The sequence below is a fragment of the Anabrus simplex genome, chromosome 1 (assembly GCF_040414725.1).
Source record: "Anabrus simplex isolate iqAnaSimp1 chromosome 1, ASM4041472v1, whole genome shotgun sequence".
In the NCBI taxonomy this organism is placed as follows: domain Eukaryota; kingdom Metazoa; phylum Arthropoda; class Insecta; order Orthoptera; family Tettigoniidae; genus Anabrus; species Anabrus simplex.
In genome coordinates, this window is record NC_090265.1 from 1,046,978,345 (window position 1) to 1,046,997,223 (window position 18,879).

At 37.4% G+C, this 18,879-nt stretch overlaps 1 protein-coding gene across 11 annotated transcripts in view; it reads right to left on the reverse strand.

Moving 5' to 3' along the window:
* Window positions 1–18,879, reverse strand: part of LOC136857939 (serine/threonine-protein kinase MARK2) — a 677,731-nt gene that overhangs the window by 165,206 nt on the left and 493,646 nt on the right. For all 11 annotated transcript variants that reach the window (XM_068225359.1, XM_068225361.1, XM_068225358.1 and 8 more), the window contains one exon: window positions 13,343–13,567. In XM_068225359.1, coding sequence (XP_068081460.1) covers window positions 13,343–13,567 — 225 coding nt within the window. The remainder of the gene's footprint in view (window positions 1–13,342; window positions 13,568–18,879) is intronic.

Here is an 18,879-nt window from a genome sequence, read left to right on the forward strand (position 1 = left end):
CAACATCACACTTTTCTACTGAACACAAAACAGCTTTCACTACGGTCTCTGTAGATACAAGTCTGAAGAGATGAAATCAACAAAGTAAAAAAATGTGATGCAATTCCATTTGGCACAAATTTCCAATAAAATGCTATCATTGTGCATCCCAACCAAACACAGCAGTGACAAACAATAGCCCAAGCAACGACAGAATGAACTCATTTCAACCTCCAACTTCTGAATAGCAGAGGAGGGTAAACATGCTATAGCTGTACATTTAAGCACGTCAAACTTCCATACCCAATTCATGTTTGAAAGAGAGTAGAAATGAGTTCATTTAGCATGTATTTAAAACACCTGGCCATGTCCAATGTCTAATGGTAAACTATGACACAAATGTTATTATAGTTTTATATACGAAAAATAATAAAACAAGCACAATTACACAAAGAACAAGCATTTTAACCACTGGACAACAGTGGACATAACCATGACATCAAGTTACAATAAATAACAACAAATCACTTCATTTTAAGCAATAAAGGTGGTTTCCGTTATGCAAGATTCAGCCATGCAAATAAATATGAAACTAAAGTACACTTCTTTACAATGAAAAAAAAAAAAACCTAACATGAGTATGAATGTAAGTCATCAAAGATAGTGAGGAGAATTTGTTGAATTAGAGTAGAAGGCCCTGCAGCAAATATAGCATATAAAAATAAAAAGAACCCCACTGTAAGAACAGTTTTCTTTAATGCCCCTCAAAAACTCCTATATTAACCTGTGTCATAAACCTTTGAATACAGGCAAGAATCCTTCCACCAATTAATTCATTAATCACACATTTGTACAAGTGACTTAGCACACATTTTATTGGTTATAAACTTCTGTGTTTATATTGAATATCATCAATCATCTACTGTGCTTTCCTGTTACGCACATTAGGAAGCGCTCTTGTTGACATCCAAAGGCACTGTCGAAGTCGATCACAGTTTAGCTAAGTGATCCTGACATTTTAGCAGTGACAGCCCGACTACACATGAAAGTGAACAGTTGCCTAGGCAGCCAGAGCTGTCCTTGAAAGCAGCCAATCAGTTTCTTGCTCCAGCTAACCCTCCTTTGTCTTTCTGTCCACAAATTTCACCTGGTTCCACTACAAAGATGCCCATGGGCACCTGTCCAAACCATAAATTTGGTTCAATTCTATTGAAGTAACACCCATCGACTCACGACCCACTTTTATATAATAAAAAAAAAAAAAAACATACGTTCAATGTTACAAGTTCATAATGAGAGGCAACAAGAGGCAAGGCAAGAACATGTTTGCACAACAGGTGTGTTAATAACATGGCCGTTTGCAGTGGTAAACTCGTTCGAAATTAAGGATGAAGTAAATAATAGCTTAATTATAATACCAAGTTCTAAAATTAAATACGAATGTGATACTTCAAGATACGACAGTATGCATCACCGATTTCCGAGGCTAGGCTATACACTGAGTGGCCAAAAGTCATGGGAAGACACTGAATGTGATTTTAACAATGAGTTGATCCTCTGCGAGCCCTCAAAATGACAGCAATACGGCGAGACATCGACACTACAAGGTGTTGGAATCGTTCTGGAGGGATCTGGACCCAAGCATCTCGCAATGCCACCCACAATTGATCTTGTGTAGTTGATGCGGGGTACATGTAGCACACACCAGCATCGACAGCAACCCATAAATGCTTGATTGGATTAAGATCAGGGGTCTGGAGCGCCAATCAATGGCTGTAACTTCACTGGAGGGATCCTCCAACCATCTGTGTGCCACTACAGAGCGGTGACATGGCACATTGTCCTGTTGAAACAATGGCATCTCCTTCAGGGTACTCTTAAGGCCTCCCAGACCAGAACTGAGCCACCTCGCACCTGGACACAACCTTATTGACTCGCAGGATCCATAGCTTCATGGGGCATACACCACATTCTCGCGTGCCCATCAGCTCGATACAACTGAAACCAGGATTCATCGGACCATACCACACGCCGCCACTGTTTCATGGTCCACTGCTGATGTTCGCGGCCCCATGCACGTTGCTGAGCTCAGTGTCGAGGTGTCAGCAAAGGGACACGAGTTGGAGTCAGCTAGTGATGCCTATGCGGTGTAGTTGCCTCCTTACAGTCCTGGTAGAAATGGGTTCCCGACTCCCAACATTCAACTAGGTGGTGCATACAAAACCATTTCTTTCAATGCAACCTACATGGTTCGTTGAGTGTATGTCCCATCGTGCTTTAGGCATGGTAGAACAATGTTAATTCATAAAGGTGGAGATCCAGACAATGTCTATAACTGGCAACCTATAACAATACACTCCATATTATGGAGAATTGTTGAACATGAGATAGAAAAAATACTCTGAAAATATGTTCTATTCAGTCCTAATCAAAATGGTTTTTTTATCTTGTCCGGGAACTTTTATTAATTCATCTATTGTAGATGGGTGCATTAAAGACTCAAAACTTAAGTGTTTGATAATGTATCCTATGAGCATATAGAATGAACTCTAAGCACCATTGCTGTTTCACCAGAACTTAGAACAGTAATTAATCTCCACCATTGCTGTTTCACCAGAACTTAGAACAGTAATTAATCTCCTTAAGGAAAATTCAACCAACATACAAATTAAAGGAACAACTAGAACAAGTCAAATCTCTATCAAGAAAGGCGTAGTTGAAGGCGCTCTCCTCTCTCCTATACTATCCAATTTAGCCTCTCGTCATGATCATGTTCTGAGAGAACTAAGTGAAAGAGAATTAGCCGAGGAAAATGGGTACAACTTAACACCGGGTATGGAAAATCTGACAGCGGATGCTTTTGCCAATGATTTGGTGCTACTGTGTAAAAACAAAGCTGCAGCTGAATATCTTACAGATTCTCATAATAATTTCTTTAGCCAAGATCGGACTTCAAATAAATACTACGAAAAGCAAGGCCATATTGATGCGTAAAGGTCAGCTGATCACCTCTGCTCTCACAACTCTGTATGGGAATACAACCGAGTGCATTTCATTGGATGAAACAATACGGTACCTTGGGGTAACATATCAAGACTAAAGTCAATTTAATCCTTCTGCAATAATTGGCTCACAAGAAATTTGAACCAGTTGGTTTATTCACCACTTCTCATTCTGGATCAGAAACTAAATCATCATCTTTCTTTATCCATTCCCTTTTCCAGATTCTCTCTGGGTAGGGTAGTGTACCAAAGCCCTCCACCTCACTCGATCTTTCCACCATTCCTCTTCCAGTACTTTATTGCTATCGACTCCTCTATTTGTAATACAGTCCACAACAGAGCTCCATCTCAATCTAGGCCGTCCCCTAGGCCTCTTTACAACCTCTGTAACCATGAATGTTCTCTTTGGTATTCTCTCTCCTGGCATTCTCGTGTGTCCAAACCATTTTAACTTTGCTGTATCAATCTCTTCTTGAAGTTCATACAGTCCCACGCTTCTCTGTATTTCCTCATTTCGTATTCTATCTTGTCTTGTCTTTCCGTGCATGCTCTCCAAGAACCTCATTTCAGCTGCTTGTATTTTACTTGAGTTCCACTTAGTCAACATCTAGGCTGCTGAAGCATAAGTCAGTATAGGTTTATAATAGGAAGAGTACAAAACCTTGCACTTCATTGTGACATCTTTGTTCCAAACAATGTCTCTCACACACTGGTAGAAACTTGCAGACTGCTGTATTCTTAAATCAATTTCTCCATCCAAATTTCCATCTTGTGACATCGTGCTGCCCAAATATTAAAAAATTTTCACTACTTCAAGAGGTTCATTTCCTATTTTTATCACTCCCCTGGATTTTCTGTTGCCTCTCGTCATGATCAAAGTCTTGCGTTTCGCAGTACTAATCTTCATTCCAAAATTTCTTATCTCCTCATTCCACAACTTGCATCTGTATTTCCTCTTCATTATCTCCCCAAACTACAATGTCATCAGCAAAGAGCAGACTTTACTTGCTCGCCCATCAAGTTTTCCTTGATATTATGTAGAATTCTATCCATGATGATAATGAAGAGTAAGGGAGACAATACACTTCCCCGTCTGAAGTTTGTCTCAATTATGAACCATTCAGTTTCACCCACTTTGGTTTTAACACAGCTTTCAAAATTTTGATACAATGCTATTACCATCTGCATTGTTTCATTCCCAATCTGTGCCTCTGTCAATGTTTTCCATACCAAATTCCTTGGGACACTATCATATGCCTTTTTAATATCTAGAAATGTTACCACCATGTCTTTTCCATATTCCCAATACCTTTCCATCATTTGCCTTTACATTTAACCCTGACATTTACCGAGTAACAAACATATTTAAAAAGAAAAATACTAAAATCTCCTTCAAGATCAATAGCAGAAATCTTGATATTTTAAATATATTTTTTCCATATATTTTCCATATTTTCCTTGTCAACACTTCCAACCCTTTCGATACATCAGGCGTTCACAGATTTCACTGCAACGACTGTTCCAGCGTATACATTGGGCAAACAGGGAGATCCTTCAAAATCAGATATAACGAACACGTTAATGCTATCAAATACAAAAGATTCTCAGCAATAGGACAGCATATACAGAACTACAAACACAACCTCTATGGCATCAACAATGATATAGACATCGTCGAAATAATGAATAAAGGTCTTCTATTAGACCTAACGGAGCAATGTTTCGTTCTATTGGACCAATACTACAACCCAAATTTTAATCTTAATGATCTATCCGAAAAGCCTACTATCTTATTTGATATACTAATTTCAGTTATGAACAATCTTAAAATTCCAAAACATCAATCAATATATAAAACAGTATACAACACGCTGGCTTACTACCCCTACTGGAATCCACCCCCCCCCCCCAACTTGTGTTCTCCTGTTACCGCGACCTCCCCTTCCCCTACCTGGCAAGCCCTGATTCCCCGCTGATGCTCGCGGCTTGTTGCCCGACATTCTGCTAGGCAGTTCCTCTTTAACTCCTCGCCCGCGAATGTGGTGCTTGACGTGAGTTTCCATCTTCTATTTGCCTAGGACTTTTCTTGGTCCCTGTTTTCGTCACACTAACACGAAGTTCAAATTTTTTCTTTTAGGTCCGTTTGATTTGAGATCTTTCCAGATTCACGATTATCCACCTGAAAATAATGTATTTTCGCAAAATCTTGTCTGTCAACTTACCGCCTCAAGTTTACCTCACAATATTGAATATAATACTAAAATATAGGACTAAAACTATTGATACACTACCAAGTCAAGCTGTTTCAGTGAATCCATGCAAGTTATATGCCATTAAATCTTTTAATCAAACAACTAAACAATCCAAGCAATATAGGTGGCTCCTTGACCATAATCCATGAGGAACTGGGTTTTTTTTTTTTTTTAAAATACACAAATTGGTCAATAAAATGGTCTTCTACCTGCTTACACTGTATAACAATACCCTAGAACAAAATTAGCTGGTAGTGTATTCTTGTAAAGATCTCTCATAACAGAATGTTTAAAAAGGTTTTATATATCACTTCAAGGCCAATATTGTATATTATTAACAGATATCTATATATATATAAAATACGAGTTTTGTCTGTACATTGCTCATAATTTGAAAAGAATGGTATTTCTGTATCGGTCATGGCCACAGTAACAGGAAATGCACTTTTTACTTTTCCGTAATTTCTGCCTGTCTGTCTCTTTGTCTGTATGTATGTACACTCATCACTAGAAAACGGCTAAAGAGAATTTAATGAAAATCGATATGCAAAGTCGGGGAATAAGTCACTATAACCTAGGCCATAAATAATTTTATTTACGCTGGTAGAAATGGTAGTTTAGGGGAAGGCATAAAATTTAATTTTCAAATATTTATGTTATTAGTGGTCCTATCTTAATGAAAATTGGTATTCAAAGCCGAGAAATAAGTCGCTACAATCCAGACTATAAATAATTTTATTCACGCTGAGTGAAATGGTAGTTTAGGGGAAGGCCAAAATGTAATTCTTAAATATTTACGTTATGAGTGGCCCTATCTCAATGAAAATTGGCATGCATAGTCGGGGAATGAGCCATTATAATCTAGGCTATGAATCATTCTATTCACACTCAGTGAAATGGTAGTTTAGGGGAAGGTTTGAAATTTAATTCTCAAATATTTAAATTATTAGTGGTCGTATCGATAAATACTACATAACCAAAGTTATATCTAATTAAATTTCCGACCATTTATGTCTTGTACATTTTTACCGTACCGACTGTGATAACACAGATTTTCATGAAATTGTAATTTTGTTGCCAAGTCCATATCAATGCCGAGCTACGAGAAAATGGGTTAACAGAATTTAATGAAAATCGTTAAAGAGAGTCGGGGAATGAGAAACAACAGTCTAAACTATAAACAAATTTATTCACCCTGGATGAAATTGTAGTTTAGGGGAAGGCGCCTAAAATGTAATTTTTAAATACCCATGTTATTGGTGCTATCGAAAAGTATTACATAAGAAAAGTTATAGGGAATACAATTTCCGATCATTTATGTTTTAATCAGTTTTACCGTGCCAACTATGGTAAGAGTGGTATTTCAAAGTCGGAAGAAAACTAAATGTGAAGACCTACAATATCAAAAGCGCATGGCATTGATCAACAATAGCATTACATTGACCATTGTTTGATGTGATGTCCATTGTCTCTTAAGCTGCCTCTCAACTCCAACAGATGGGATTACTGCTGCGTACCGACTATAACAGCCTTTAGCATGCCATTCCTCTGGTTCATACATTTCCTGATACAGCTGGTACGTAACACACAGGTTCATCATAGTATTCCAGCTACGCGATCCCTAATCTGATGCGCTGTTTTGAATGAGCAGTGTCCATACTTAAGGCAGAGGCTCACTTAGTAGTAGTAGTAGTAGTAGTAGTAGTAGTAGTAGTAGTAGTAGTAGTAGTAGTAGTAGTATGGCCTGGTATAGAATAACAATTTAGGCCTATTCCAAATTATAGCACCACAATTAACTAAATAACTCAAAATTTGACCCTGGAAAGATCCGCTTCTTAATTAAAGCTTCTTCCTCTTTACTTTTATTAAATTCTACATTCATTTGATTCCAAATTAGCAGTGAAGAGTGGGTTTCTCCTCTGGCTTGGAGGAAAAATTAGCCTCCAAGTCGGATAGATTTTTCCGCCGCCAATGTAGTGAATTAATATTTTCCGACTCATCAGGCACTTCTAGGAAACAGATTAGTAGAAAGGCATAGTTTATGCCGTGGGAGTCTTCACGGATCACGGCTATCAGCGGCTTTGATCATTCCAGCTCTGGAACTTTGGACTGTTAGATCGGCAGCTTAGTCCTGTTCCTTAAAAGTGAGAAAATGTGCGGTTTTTCATTTGATTGAGTATTTTAGGTATATTATATCATTGCTTTTAATCGCTACTTTCCTACCGAAGTTTTCGTAATGAGCTATGTTGACTTCAGTTAGGAAAACCACACGGTCAGTCTCTCTGAGAATTCAATCCCATAGCGAAGCACGGGGACATCAGCTAGTTAAGATATAATTAAAAAGGAAATTTTATCTGAAACTTGGTGCTATAATTCATTTTATGCGTAGTTACAAACATTTAACAACGCCAGGAGATATACATGTACAAGACTGTATATAAAACATTTTATCTCTTCTAGAACCTTACAAGGTTTTTTGTCTTTGTTTTTCAACTATCCAAATGTTTTATGATGTAACGCAATAGCAAATAACCATTTATTTTAGAAGGTTCTGTGTTTGTACATACATTTATATTATAAATATTCTAATGTAACTAGTTAAATGTCCTTGATACTTCCTCCTAGGCTGATGATGGCAAATAAAATTGCCAAAACCGGTACCAAAAATGACAATAAAAATGTGACCTTTTAATTATTTTACATTTTTTATAGTATTGAACAGGTGGAAAACCCTACCCTTATCACTGACTGTAAATCTCATTTCAATACAGACCAATAATGAAATTTTTGACATTAAATGTAATATTGGGTCAAATGTGGACCTGCCTGTTCTGAATCCATAATGGTGTTCTACTCTGTCTTTTATTCGTTTATCCAAGATTCTTTCAAGGATCTTAGCTGTATGAGGTATTCATGTCACTCCTCTGTAATTTTCACATTGTTTCCTATCTCCTTTCTTGAAAATTTGTATAATGACCCCTTTTGTCCACTCTTTTGAAACAGTCTTTTCTTCCATATCACTCTGAAGAGTCTATACAACCACTGTAGACCAACTGCTCCTGCTGCTATTATCATTTCTAAGGTGACCTTGTCAATTCCAGCTGCCTTGCCTCATCTCATTCTTTTAGTGGCCCACTCAATCTCTGCCATGGACACCTCGTTTTCCTTATCTTCCATCTGCACTAAATCTGGTTCTTCGATTTCCCCTTGTACTGAGGTATTTTGCATGTTGTAAAGCTGTTCAAAGTATTTTCCCCACCTCTGCAATATATCTTGCTTCTAGACATGATACTGTATCCTGCTTCTGTGTCATCACTTCCTCCTGTACATTTTTAATGAAGTTAGCACTTTCATCTGGGTTTTTCTTCTCTTTTTTACCTACTGTTATAAGATCTTTTTGTTTCCGGTTGTATCTTCTTGCAGAGATTCAGTAAATTTTTGCTAGGATATCTTTTTCTCTTCTTTAACCACCTTGAATCACTCCTCCTTGCAGTACCTGTGTTCTGTTTTGCGTTCTGTTGTTTTGTTTCTCAGCCATCTTTTCCAAGCTTGTTTCTTCCGTTTAACTATACCTTTTACCCTGTCATTCCACCAAAGCGTTTCTTGCTCTTTCTTCCTTCCTGATACTCTTCCACAGGTCTTTTCTGCAGACTCCACCATGACGCCCATTCTTCTTTGACCCTTCCGATGTCTCCCTTAGGTATACTTGTTTTAATGTGTGTCTGGAACTCTTCATTTATTTCCTCCACACCTTTAGCTTTCTCTGCCTAATCTCAGTCATTTTTGTATCTTTCCCATCATTAACTTAGGTATCACAATTCTGCGATCTCCTTCAAAAGATTCACTTGGGAGGGCTGTTACATCTACCAGCATTTTCCTGTTACCTTTCTCGACCAAAATGTAATCTATCAAAGTTTTCATTTTGTTATCCCAACTATATCTTGTTATCTTCTGTTTTTCTTTTGAAAGCATGTGTTACCAATGATCAGTCATTTCTTCTACAAAAGTCTACCAAAATATCTCCAGCCTTGTTTCTCTTTCCATATCCAAATGGTCCCATAATCTCATCACCTTTTCTTTCCTGACCTTGGGCATTCATGTCTCCTATGATCACAACTTGTTTGTCCTGTATATGGCCTTCCAGATATTCAAGGTATTCCTCTAGATCTATATCTGTATTTCCTGCTTGTGGAGCATATCTTGAACTTTTTAAGAATAAACAAAATCCCAGACACTATTATCTGCTATGGACTCTGTGCACAAAAACTCTTTGGTGATTGTTAGACTCCACTTGTACACCCTAACATGAAGAACCATGTATTGAATTTCCTTTTTCAAATAAAATCTGAAGGAGACAATCTGCCTGATGGTGGCAATTGTAATCTTGAGTTATGACTCAAATATGCTTAATCCAAACATCATATAAGATAAATATTATTATTATGAACTGATTAGGAGGCCGATCTTTTGATTCCCTAATAGGGGTGGCTATCAGTTTTTTGTTGTTGTTGTAAAATTATTCCGTTCATTAGGCAGCATTTACGATGATCATATTAACTTCTTGTTAAACATCACCTTAGTTCCTTATTGCAACCACTTCAACCAATTTCAATGTTTCTGTTACTTCTTTCAATGTTCAGAATATTTCAGGTTAACCACTGTATGTTATTTTTTAAATTATGTTATAATGTTCAAGTTTGTTCCTAGATTTCAAACTTTAGTTTAATCTTCTCTTTTGTTCTCTTTCTGCAATAATTGTTTTGTATATTGTTTTCAATGTAGTTACAATATAAATGGGCTCATAGCCCCAGAGGCAAACTGTAATCAATAAATACATTTCAATTCAAAAAAGTAATTATTTGGACACTTAACTTGCATCAATACATTCGTATGGCTCAGAACATCAGTGGCATGCTTAACATGCAGCATTTCAGAACCATTACAAAGTACCAGAAAAGTTTGGCACATGAAGGAGTTCTGAATATACACTGGTAATATATATATATATTTATTAATCCAAACCCCAGGAAGGGGCAGTGCTAGATTGACAAAATAATGTTAGTAAAATGCCCCATGATTTTACATAATTTAAAGAGATTTTAATTAATTTCATAAAACTTGAAAATGATAAAATTACTTTCGAAAATGGCAGATTAAGGTGGTCCAAGAATCTTCTTGACTGATGAGCGACATCTTCAAAATATGTTGAAAGACATTCCACTATATTGAAGTTTGGAACTCGCAGGGCCTTGTAAAGTTCTTCTTCTTCTTCTTCTTCTTCTTCTTCTTCTCTGCCATTATCCTTGCATATACTTGCTTCTGTGAAGTTGCGCCTGATAAAGTCAAGTCCATTTGTTATCTCATGTTGCAGAATTGGGTTGATTCTTGTAAAAAAAGACATTTTGTCTAGTTTGAACCTTTCATTACTGGATGTGAGTGTATAACAGAGGTGAGGGCCTGATAACTGTGTCGAGGGGATGTGTTTCAGTCCGTCGTATTACTGTATTTGCTTCATAGATATCAGTCCTCTATACTTATTCTAAATGCACTGTTGGTGCAATTCAGAATGAGTGCAGTAACAACAGCTCTGTATACTTCTCCACCTTCTCCAAAACAGTAACTGGCAAACAGTCAGTTAAGGAAATAGTGATTACATGTGGTATCAGAATATACACTTTCAAGAAATGGTCTGTTTTCTAACTATGCAGGATTTTGTTACCCCGGTACCACCGTCTCTTGTAATATTTCTGCCACTACCTCACTATGACTACTGTAGGTCAATCTTGGTTAATACTTCCAGTGCCTGTCTTTAGCGAATTATCAGACTGCCATTGTCATTTTTTTACAGTATATATGGTGTTATCTACTTGTACTGCTGTAATGTAAATTTAAAAGTGTCAAAGGAAAAAAGACACACCCTTTGGACTTTCACCTTCGAACGAGAGTCATTCAAGTATTTATTCACATGTATCTTGCACACTGTTTCAGAAAATCAGTCCATTAGGGATAATATGTGGGAAGTTGGTAAATCGACCTTGGAAATATCTTTAATTTTACAAATGGATAAATAGCAGAAAAAGCATATTCATGGAGGCTATCAGGAAGATTTTACATATAAGCTTTAACATTTTTTTAAATCATCATCTTTACCTAATTAACTAAAAAAATAAGTACATGTTAGTTGGAATGGATGAACCTGCTGACACTTGCTTAATGACTGGCAGTGTAGTGGTGAGCTTAAATCAGAGCGATATATAGCAAATCTATTTCTATACTTAGTTTTTATTTTAGCTAATTGATGATACTCTTGTTATAGAGATACTCAAAAGCAAATTGGATTATTATGTTTAAAGCATCTCTGAACACTTTACTACCTTCGGCAAGGACCAAGAAATAATCGTATCACAGCATTTCAAGTGGTGTAGGACATCAAGGTCAGAAATTCCAGTGGAATTAGAATATGGCAATTTCCAACTGTCTGTATAGTTCAGTCCATAGGTTCTGTCGGGGAGTATTCTGGGTCCATGAATTTTCCTGAAGATACGCTCTTCAGCTTATTCCAGGTTGTCCATGGTGCTTTTCCTGCTCATTAGCAGAGTCTCTGCTGTGTACAGGAACTGCAGTTCTCTAGTGATTGATCTTGGCATTCTTCGAAATGCACTTCTTGTTGTATCAGTTTCGTGACAGTTGGTAAACTGAGTTGAGTATTGTACATCTTTCTAGGAGGAAGGTGCTGTCTCTATCAATGGGGTGAATCCATTCACAGAGATACCAGAAAAGATCAACTCCCCCAATTGTTCCATGGATGGTTGTTAAAAGGCATTCTCCAGGGTACAAGTTCAAGTTCTCAAAGTCTTCACCATCGTCTTGTGTAGAACTTTGACACCAACAACTATGATTGCTAAGTCAACTGCAAAGGCCAGGCATCTTATTTTGTGCATTGTACAATTCATATTTTCTTGGAGCTTTGTTGCTGGTTATGGTTTTATTATATTGGACAACAACATATTTGAAACCTGTGTTGCAACTACACTCAATTTCTAGACTAGATGATGCTTTTTGCTATGATCATTCATTTCCGCAAAAAGCAGACTTTCTTACCAGTATAACGGCTAAACTAACTGCTGGAAGAAGCATATGAAATAATAATAAACAAAACACACACACACAAAAGGAGAAATACATACCTTTTTCACACTATTTGAAGGTGAAATCTGGATAACAAGAGTGGCTTCTGAGTCAATACAGTATATCAAAGTGGTCCAACTAGCAAGCAAACTGACCTACAACCAGCCTGAGTTGACATCTTAACTAGCCCTCTAATAGACAGGGTTTCTCACAGATGTTTTCATCTTTCCAAGTATGAGAAATATTTGAGGTTTAACGGATGTTATTTCAGAAAACGTGTAAAGCTTACTAACAAATTTTTCAGCTTCTTCAATGTCTTAAATAGATAATTTGAAGAAAGTTCCACTTCTAAGCATTGTGAAATAAACAACCCTACAAGCCTACCCCAACGGCTCTACACCCACAGTTTCACAGGAGAATTGCTCATTTCAATTTCATCCGTAATTAGAGCACCATACTACTTCCAATAATAATGTTAACCTTTGAGAGAATATTTACCCCAGCCCTGGAATGCATTCCATACCTACAATTTGACCTCAAAGATGAAAACAAATGGACCACACTGACACTAGATTGAGAGCTATAGACACAAGATGGTAAAAAGAAGGAGTTTTTAATGTGTAAGCCAATTACTGTATTTCAGAATGGTAAGATAAATAATATCCAAATTTAGTCCTCATCAATTTGAAGTAATTTCAAACTTTGTACCTTTATGTTGTGCCTGGAACAACTACCAAATTCTTTCCTTACAGTAAAATGGGGGGAAATTATTACCATTAACAGCCTTTTCAGTATCACATGCATTAATTGTAACTCTTACATGAATTAAAATTCTATTAGTAAAAAAGAATTTGCAAAGCTGAATACAATATTTTCAAAATAGAAACTTGTTATATAAAAGGTTTTGTGAAAATGAAGTGATTGTCATACAAAACAATTCTTCCAACTCAAACAAGACAAATATTTTTGAGTGGTACTTACCGTTTGGAGAATCTAGAGGAGAGTTTGGAGAAAAAGGACGACGTACGACCCGAATGAGTAATAGCGGACGTATCCTGAGTCTGCAGTGGAGTGGCGGGGCCATACGTTGGGTGATTGCGCCGGTTCTGGCCACTGTGGAACGTAGAGCGGCTCGGCACATTGCGTGGGAACGGTTGACGGTTACTTACAGCTGGCGAAACAGGTGGGCCACGTCCAACGCCACTGCTGCTCAATACCACATGAAACAAACATTAATATACATAAAACAATGTATTCAATGAAAGTTAAAATGTACCGGAAAATGAGGTAAATCCAATAAGATATCGGGAATTGAAAAAAATTGGGAATTGAAGAGGGGAAAAAAAAAAAACTCCATTCACTGCAGTTAGATTGTGATGTAAATCTGAATTGTTTAGTATTGGACTTCAATGAAATTTGATTCTCAATTTATATTTTGTTGATATTTTTACCTATCATTTACATTTAATTGTTGATCATTTTGACCTCACAAATTGGGGTGAATTCCATTACATTTTTTTTTTTTTTTCTTCCTGCATATAAGAATGTAATCAATCTACCAATGTCTGAATCCGATCACTATTTTGAGTTTTACAGAATAAGTTAAGTATTTATACCAATGCATTGAATTTTATTACAGTCTTACTGTAGGTTGTAAAGACAGTACAATTCACTGCCCTAAAAGTAGTGCTACAAAAAAAATTTGAATTATGAAGGTTCCCAAACAAATGTAAACTGTATGATTTCCAAATGGTAAACTGCTAGTGGCTTTATGTCGCTCCGACACAGAATAGGTCTTATGGCGACAATGGGATAGGAACGACCTAGGAGTTGGAAGGAAGCAGCCATGGCCTTAATTAGGTATAGCCCCAGCATTTGCCTGGCATGAAAAATGGGAAACCACGGAAAACCATCTTCAGGGCTGTCGACAGTGGAATTCGAATCCACTATCTCCCGGATGCAAGCTCACAGCCGCGCGCCCCTAACCGCATGGCCAACTCGCCTGGTAAATGGTAAAATGATCCACTGTGAACACTAAGGATGATTTACTCATTATCATAATCATTTATGGCATTAAAAATGTTATTTATACTAAGCCTTCTACCTTCACATTACCAAACTGTGATGTAGAGGAGCACAAGGCAAATGAAAATAGAGGAGGATAAAGAGAGAGAGGAGAGTTAAAAGTATACAATTTCACCATTGTAAAATCTGCTATTATTATTACATGAGTAATTATAATTACTGTAATATGAATAACAACAACATTTAATATTTAAAACACTAGACCGATTTTTGCTACCGTGAGTTTGAAAAAACAGCTGAACCGACTTGACATCATAAAGGATTAAAGAGTGTCCACCACGGTATGCACTAGCCATGCGTCTAGGTGGGTGTGCTATTTACCAACTGATGAGCTAGCACACTGGGGCGAAACGCTGGCAACCAGGAATGAGTTAGCTGGAAAATTTTTAACGTCCAATAATGGACCATTTATATTGGTATTATAAATTTACTCATTCGGGAAAAATATTTCATGTTCCGTATGGGAATCAACATCTACATCATCTGATGGCCAGGCAAACATCAATTTTTGGTAATGAGACAAAGTCTCTCATAGTGCACTGGCAGTGCCGGTGGCTCCAAATCGCCTACGCAGTGGCCTCCACGGTATGCACTAGTCATGCGTCTTGGTGGGTGTGCTATTTACCAACTGATGAGCTAGCACACTGGGGCGAAACGCTGGCAAACAGGAATGAGTTGGCTGGAAAATTTATAATGTCCAAATGTAAGTCCTTTACCCCATGTCGTAATTTTAACACCAAGGGTATGAATTTCTTCCTCTCCGCTACTTAGGAAAGAGAGTTGATTCTCCGTGTCATAATTTATCGCGATGTAAACTTGAAGGATTGTACGTTTACTGCAAACAAACTGCTAATGTGCCGATTTTCAATTCTGCATTGGGCGACATTGTGCTCGTAGTAAACCAGGAGCAACTTTCAATTTATTATATTAATCAAATCCTTGATGTGCCCCAACAAAACAACATAAATGTCAAGAATCTATTTTTCACTCGAAAAACATATACAGAGTGGTCAGAATAAACGTGAACTGGGTATATGAGTATTAGAGGGTTTGTCATACTGATAAATATATATTTTTTTTAAATTGATATCTTGCGCCATTTGAAATCAGCCAATCAGATTGCTTAGAGGGTGAATTCAAATGGGCGAGTCTTAAGACTGGCGTGGGAACCATGCCAAGAAATCAGCATCAAACAGAAACACACCACGGATTTAGCGTTCTTGCTATGGCACGATCCTGTCAGCTCATAAGTCTGTGTTAAAAATACATACCCTGGCAATGCTCTTTTCTTCAATTTTTAAAATTATGCACCTAAAACTGATGTGGGGTATATTTGTACCCTGATTGGTAAAGGAGGTACGGTGTTTTTTTTACAATGTCTCTCTGTCCCAACACTGCCTGTTAATTATTTCTTTTTTGTATAAACAATAAAAATATGTTTTTCTCTGACAACAATGTCTTATTTAATAGCTTGACACAGAAATTGTATATTTTTAGCTTGAGAATATAATCCTGATAATCTGGAGGATTTGGAGGATATAATGAATATGTTTTATATCTACGTGATATTATTTCCACCATACTTTTCTCCACATGTTGCATTCTCTTAAGTCCCTTCAATGTGGTTACCATGGGACATAATAGAATCGGAGGGACAGTTATGGAAGTGTAAGACATGTCCGGTAGTAGCCAGTGGTGATAAAGCGCAGGCGCTATATGTTAGTGATACCTACCAACTACCGAGTTGAATGAAGTAGCAAAAGTTAAAACAGAGATGAAAAGTGTAAAGACTGAACTAGAGAACGTGAAAATGAAAGACATGGAAACCAAACAGGAAATGGGCAAGAGTTTAGAATTAACTCATGACAAACTTGGCACCACCGCGGAGCTAATTAACCTACAATCAAAAGAAATAGCGCTGTGCTTCGACATATTGACAAACTGAAAGAGGAGAACCTTCAACTTAAAACGTAGCTAAACGATGTAACATTGCAGCTTGATGATTTAGACCAGTATGGTAGGAGGAATTCCATCGAAATTCATGGAATTCCTGAAACAAGAACAGAAGACACACTGGAATTAGTGAAGGTATTAGGTCGAGTATTGGACGTTGAAGTGAACAATGAAATGATAAGACACCTGCCACAGATTAAAGAAACAACCCCATCAGTCTTCAGCGGGAATCATTGTGAAGTTTGTGCGGAGAACAGAAAAAGAAAACTTTATTCAGAGAAGTAAAGTGAAGAGGAATCTGAACTGATCCCAGCTTGGCTTTCCAAGTAATGGAATATAATCTAAACACTTGAGGACGTCAGTAAGTTGAACTAAAATGACTTATCCTTCAAACTCATGAGGGATTCTAATATAATTTCTATTTATTATCAGAAAGTGAGAGGACTCAATACCAAATTAAATGAATTTTACGTAAATAGTACTGATTCAGAACATGATATACTGTTAATTTCCGAGACATGGTTAAGTAGTGACGTCGGCGATGGTGAACTCTTTAGATAATAGGTATAATGTATATTGTAGAGATAGAATGGGTAAAACTTCAAAGCCTGGATATCATACTTGTAGGCAATTTCAAACTTCCATTAATCGTTAGTTTAGATTATGATAAAATGGTGGAATCGCATACAAGTCCATAGCTAATTTTATGTCTCTGCATGAATTGAAATCTCCCAATAATGTTTTTTACGATAATGATAGAACTCTTGATCTCATTTTAACTAATGTAAGTGGGTAACTGTAAGCAGAGAGCAATATCCGTTAGTCCCAAAAGATGCACACCATCCTGCACTAACAATTCTTCTAGAACCAAGAGCTGAATGTGATCGAATGGAGCAAATTCGTACTATAGCGTATGATTTTCAGATAGCAAATTTTCTTGGTATATATAACGTTTCAAAAAACATACTGGTCTGAGTTGGGAAAAATTGAAGATGTAGATGAAGCAGTAAAACATTTTTATGTGAAAGTAAACTCTGTAAGTCGCGGTCCCCAAAAAAGCTTCCCCCCCCCCGAGAACGAAATACCCAGTTTGGTTTACTTTGGAAAAAATCCAAAATATTAAGTTGATAGAATTGCATGACATCAAAAATTTTCTGATCACAGTAAACATGTATATAAACAATTCAGGAAATATGTTTAAATCAACCAAGCATACAATACTGTTATATCTCTGAAATTCAAAACAACATCACGAAAGACACTAAATCATTCTGGAATTTTATTAAAAATAAGCGAACTCAAAAAGATCCACAAATGAAATACTCACCCTTATTGCTGTAATGCTATTCACAGGGAAGTGTGTGATAACCTGTGAATAGGACTTTACTGGAGAAATGAACCAGACGTGCACATACCTCTAGTTACCGAAGCTATACGGCGTAAGCGCTTCGAGGAAATTTTACGACACCTCCATCTGGCCAACAATGACGAAAATACAGGAGAAAATCGCATGTTCAAGTTTCGTCCAATTTTCAGTTTCTTGAATAATTCATTCAAGATTTTATGCCCCGGCAGTACTATCAGTATTGATGAAAGTATTATACCATACTATGGAAAGCATGGGTGAAAGCAATTTATTCGCGGCAAGCCGATAAGATTCGGGTACAAACTGTGGGTGGCTGCCGATCCTTCTGGTTATATATTTCACGTGGAACCTTACTGTGGTGCGTCTACTCAGCTTCCAACAACAAACTTAGGCAGGGTGGTAATGTGGTTCTAGGTTTGTTGGACTATGCACATCCTGTGCCTGGTACTAAGGTATACTTTGATAACTTGTTCACCTCCGTACCTCTCATGCAGGAGCTAACAAGGAGGAGATTAGGAGGCACTGGGACTCTCCGAGAAAACAGATGCCTTCCAAGCATGCACTTGCCAGATAAGAAAATGTGGAAAAAAGAGCCCAGATTTGCAACGGCAGTATCGTCTATTAAGGACCTTTTGGTGGTAAGGTGGAATGACAACAATGTTGTACCAGTACTAACCAACTGTGACAGCACTGAACCAAAGAAAAAGTGCTACAGATATTCACGTACAGAGAAGAAAAGAATATTGGTGGATATTCCACGTCTCATCGCCCAGTATAATAAACACATGGATGGTGTAGATATCAATGACCAGTTCGTACCGACATACCGCTGCAATATTAGGACAAAGATGGCCATTCTTTGCTTGGGCCGTTGACGTTTCCTGTGTGCAAGCATGGCTTCTGTTCCGCAGATTTGGGCACGATATGGCATTGTTGGAATTTCGTCGTCAATGTATTGTATGTCTTCTGAAGTCTTTTGGGACGCCACAGCAATCTCCAGGCATCCGACCAACATTAGAGTTCTCACCGGTGTTAGATGATGTGAGGCGAGACCGAATGGATCACATCATTGAGAAGGGAACATCCAAGTACAGGCGATGTAGAGTATGCGGAA